The following is a 5,108-nucleotide window of genomic DNA, read 5'->3' on the forward strand; positions in this document are numbered from 1 at the left end:
ATCAATAAGACGCCATGCTTGTTTGGCTAACAAAGCCAAGTTGAAACAGTGGATATCTCGAAAGCCCATACCTCCCTAGTTTTTTGGGACACACATCTTCCACCATGTCATCCAATGCATCCTCTTTTGATTGCCGTCGTCATCCTACCAGAATTGCGACATCACATCAATAATTCCTTTGCAATTTTTTTAGGAATTTTAAAGAAGGACATGGCATAGGTTGGGATAGCTCGTATAACAGATTTGAGCAAAATTTGCTTTCCTCCAGCGGATATTTTTTTTTCTTTCCATCCACTAATTCTCATTATAATTCTATTAATCAAGAATTGAAAACAATCACTTTTGTCCATACCCTCATTTCCAGGCAAACCCATATGTTTAATTTATTATCGTACTGATGTTTAATGTATATTTTATGTTTAGTGCGCAACTTGCCATAGATGTGTTACCTTCATATTTCATTTACTTTTGAAATTTTAGGTATCCAGTATTTAGGTCTGTTGTAAAAGCCCTGTTCAAGTTCGTCCGATTAACAAGTTAACTTGCCAATTAATCCCAACTTATAAGGTCATCGAGTTGCCAATAAAAAGATAAATCGACTGATTAATTGGTTAAATTATCGATTAACTTGCCAATTAGCCTATTAATTTCCCTACTCGCCAGCCAACCGAGCAGCTACCAGTTAACGATTTCCTCAACAATGTGTAAAAATAGAAATATTTTTTGCTACCCAAATATTCCCTCTCGGGGAAATTTCAGGTGCTCCCATCCTTGTGGTGCTCCCCATGCTCCAACTTCAAAACATCAATTTTAAATGTTTCAAAATTTTCAGAAAAAAATCTGAATGCTCACAAGGAATGTGACTACAACCCCTAAAAATTTCAGGTCCAAATTCGAAATGTCCATTGAGAAACAAAAACGACAAATTCAGCTGTGAATAGTGTCAAATGTTGCTTTTGTCTTTTTTTTGTGAACATGCTTTTGTCTTTTTATGACACTATTCATGCTAGATTTCACATTTTCGTTTCTCAATTTCCTTTAGAGTTTAGATCTGAAATTTCTAGGACTTGTAGTTACATTTATTGTCAACATTCATAAAAAAATTCAGAATTTTTTGAAACATTTAAAATTGATTTTTTTTAAGTTGAAGTATGAGGAGCACCCCAAGGATGAGAGTACCTGATATTTCCCCATTCCCTCTCCTCTATCTAAAGTGGATTCAGGTAGCCAAATTTTAGGTGTGTGCTAATGAAGATGCTCTTAGTACTATACTAGTATACGACTTCTAGGCTTTGAAAACGAAAAGCTAGGGTGGTCATTAATTGACCCCTTGTGTTTTCATTAACATATCCTCGTCCTATATATTTACACCTGGAGAGCAGATCGAGCTGATCACTCCATACATTCAGCGATCGATTCTCTATGGACGCTAGCAGTTGTAGCCCCAGTGGAGCCGCTCTACCAACAACCCGGCTACTCCCGATACGCACGCAACGATCAGCAGTGGCCGAATGGACGACGACGGACTATTCCGCGACCGCGGCGGCAGCGGAGGAGGAGCCCTTGAGCCCCACTGCAAGGCTCATGGAAACCATACACATCATCGTCACCGTCGGCCTTGGCTGCCCCGTAAACCTCCCCGTCTTCAGCGCCGGCATCGCCGCCCAGCTTGCCCGCTACCCACGCTTCCGTAGCATCCAAGTATATACCTACTCTTACCATCAAAGATATACACTACTAGCTTAGTTTGTTTAACTCGTGAGCGCGCGCGTAAATGCTTGGCAGGTGACAGACGGCTCAAAAGGCCCACGGTGGGCGCGGACGGCGGTGAACGTGGACGACCACATGATCGTCCCGACGCTGCACCCCGTCGCCGTGGAGGCCGACCCGGACCGGGCCTTGGAGGACTACGTGGCCTCGCTGTACACTCTCCCCATGGACCGCTCCCGTCCGCTCTGGGAGTTCCACTTCCTAGACTTCCCAACATCCGAGGCGGCCTCCACCGCGGTGATCCGCCTGCACCACTCTCTCGGTGGCGGGATGTCGCTGATCACGCTGCTCCTGGCGTCCGCCCGGAGCGTCGCCGACCCAACACGCCTGCCGGCCATGCCGGAGCAGCCGGCGCGCACTGGCGCCATCTACGTGCCACGGCGCCGGCAGCCCCCGGCCGCAGGTGTCCTGGCAGCGTTCGTCACATGGATCTGGTCGTATCTTGTGCTCGTATGGAACACCATGGTAGACTTTGCCATCTTTGCTGTGACCATTGTGTTCCGTAGAGACCTGCACACGCTCTTCAAACGTGTGGACGGCGACGTCACGTCCAACCGCAGCAGGCGCTTTGTGCACCGGAGTCTTAGCTTGGACGATGTCAAGCTCATCAAGAATGTCATGAACTGCGTAAGTAACCAGCTATCGATTAGAATCCTAATGTGTGATACTACCTAAGTCCCAAAATAATTAAAATTGTTGATTTGTCCAAAATCAAAGTCTAAGTTTGACCAAGTCTATAAAAAAATATTAACATGTAGAACATGAAATTAGCAAGTCTCGTGGGATTCTTTATGAAATATCTGTTTATATAATTTGTATTTGATGCTGTAGATCTTAGCACATTTTTTATAGAGTTGGTCAAAGTAAGCAAGTTGACTTAGAATAAACCTAGAATTTCAATTGTTTTGAAACGGGGGGAGTATTATTCTTGCATACACTCCATCTGAAAATTTTAAATTCTGTTTATGCATTTTTTTCTCTTCTGTTTCCGGAGACTGTCAATGATGTGCTAGTCGGGGCGACTTCGGCAGCTCTGTCACGATATTACTTTCGCAAGTCTGGTAAGTGGTGTAGGTCTGGCCACAGGGGGCGTATAGTTTCTCCCGCAGGTCGATCTGTTGTATTTACTACATATACATTAATTTACGTAACTCGTCTTCAATTTATGTTAGGTTCCTCTAAGGCCAGCAAACTATGTTTGCGGTCTGTTCTCCCTGTCAATACAAGGCCAACCACTAGCCTACAAGTAAGTTTTTTAAATGAAAATATATACAATCTAAATGCAGGAATAATTAATCTACATATTTCTGCACCAAATGTTTACTCATTTCTTATCTTTTATATCTAAATTGCTAACCCTCACTAATATATTGCAAAATATTCCACAAGTGAAATTAACACTCTAGACATCGGAAATAATCGCCAATGTTCAAGTTTGGTCATTAGTTTTCGTACGAATATGTCAGTAAAAGAATAAAATCATGGTATTTATGAAATTATGTTTCTTAATAAACTAATTTTTTTATATATGTTCACCTAACTAACCTAAATAAGTACAGTGCATATTACTAGTTACTATTAGAGTAGCTAGTTTGATTCCACGCTTTCTGAAGGGCAATTTGTTTCCAAATGGAGGTTTTAAGTCAATGGATTACTAATTTGTAGCATATCATTATTTTCATCTAACGCTTCCTTACAACTATGTACAGACCTATGTTGATATGATAGAATCCGGTAAGAGTAACGATGTGGCATGGGGAAATCAACTAGGCTACATCCTCCTTCCATTTCATTTAGCGATGCACAATGATCCACTTGCATATGTTCGCAAGGCAAAGAAGATCATCGATAGGAAAAAGAGCTCACTTGAAGTTATCTTCACGTGTAAGATGAATGCATTTTTTGTCAAAATGTTTGGCATGAAGGTATATATGCTGCCTGTTTGTACTTATATGTTTTATTTTCTAAAATTAAAGTACACAAACTAAGCAACTACTTGTTTAACAACATAACATTGCTCTTATCTAGTTAATGTCCATGTTTTTCAACTTGATAAGCAGGTGGCCTCTTTTATCTATCAACGCATGTTCGCCAATACAACTTTTTTGTTCTCAAACATGGTTGGACCAACTGAACAAATAGAGTTCTACGGGCACCCAATTATCTTCATTGCACCTTGTAGTTATGGAGGTCCACATGTAAGTCATCCACGATCTTAAATCAAAACCTTCAATCATAAGCAACATTTGTCCTTTTGTCAACGCAAATCGTCTACCACAATCCACAACGCAAGGAAATTTTCATCACACATTGCTTTCACAAAGAAAACCACTTTACCTTGTATAAATTATCAAAAATTCTCAGGTAAGTTACTTTGGTTTTGTAGAAGATAAAAATGAGAATAGGAACCCAAAATATCAACGACTGAAAGCCTAAATTTCCACTTTGTTGATGTATAGTTACATCTGAAATGATATTGTGCCTAGGAGGAACTACAATATACAATTTAAAGAGCACTCAAACAAGGTGAGGTGTACTCTAACACCAATCACTAGTGGAGATTTTACAATAATGAGGATTGGTATGAGTATGTGGGTAGTTGAATTTCCTCTCGTTTTAGTGTGAACTTGAATCCATGACTCAAAATGGGATGCAATGTCAGATACATCTCTCTGTATAGTTGATCACTAGATGGCTCCCCAATTAAAGAGATGACTTACCTTGGGTGGGCATACACCCTACCAACCAAAGTAAGATCAACTCCTTGGAACAATATAAGTACTAAAACTTAATTACATGCAATAAATGAGAATGGAAGTAAACCTATTTAAACCATTCAGACACCCTATTATTTTTGTTAAATCAAGAAGATTTATTTTACAGGCCTTGGCTGTGCAGTACCAGAGTTACGATAACACTATTAAGGTAATTCTGTCAGTCGACGATGAAGTGATTCCAGATTATGCTCAACTTTTGGATGACTTCACTGAGTCCTTCGGGCGCATTAAGGATGCATCTTCAAGGCTTTCAGCATCCATCATCAAGAAAGAGTAATCAAGAAGCAACTGCATCGGTGTGAGATACTTTTGAAAACTGTGTAATGCTAGCGGTATACTCCTATATATTATGTGTGTGCATCACAAGTCACAACATGGTAATATAAACCGAGAAACTCAACCAAAATAAGGTTACAAGCAAAATGTATTCATTATTATTGTTGAAGAATGATGTGTCAGAAGGAATAATATAAACTATAACATTTATGCCAGGATTGGGCATAATCCATTATACTCCTGTGCCATTACACTTATGCCTATATGGCTTTATTTCGTCCATGA

General features: G+C 40.2%; 1 protein-coding gene across 1 annotated transcript; it reads left to right on the forward strand.

The window, feature by feature from the left end:
- Positions 1-1,422: 1,422 nt before the first annotated feature.
- LOC125556448 (wax ester synthase/diacylglycerol acyltransferase 11-like) lies at positions 1,423-4,868 on the forward strand. Its single transcript, XM_048719179.1, has 7 exons — positions 1,423-1,701; positions 1,786-2,397; positions 2,765-2,831; positions 2,943-3,016; positions 3,480-3,695; positions 3,831-3,968; positions 4,654-4,868. The coding sequence occupies exons 1-7, from the start codon at positions 1,423-1,425 to the stop codon at positions 4,822-4,824; spliced, it is 1,557 nt and encodes a 518-aa protein (XP_048575136.1). The 3' UTR covers positions 4,825-4,868.
- Positions 4,869-5,108: the final 240 nt, after the last annotated feature.

This window comes from Triticum urartu, chromosome 5, assembly GCF_003073215.2.
Source record: "Triticum urartu cultivar G1812 chromosome 5, Tu2.1, whole genome shotgun sequence".
In the NCBI taxonomy this organism is placed as follows: Eukaryota; Viridiplantae; Streptophyta; class Magnoliopsida; order Poales; family Poaceae; genus Triticum; species Triticum urartu.

Bases quoted from the DNA above. Each gene is read 5' to 3' on its own strand.
- LOC125556448 (XM_048719179.1), top strand. From the start codon at position 1,423: ATGGACGCTAGCAGTTGTAGCCCCAGTGGAGCCGCTCTACCAACAACC. The intron at 1,702-1,785 runs GTATATACCTAC...AATGCTTGGCAG, and splicing joins CACGCTTCCGTAGCATCCAA to GTGACAGACGGCTCAAAAGG. The intron at 3,017-3,479 runs GTAAGTTTTTTA...AACTATGTACAG, and splicing joins GGCCAACCACTAGCCTACAA to ACCTATGTTGATATGATAGA.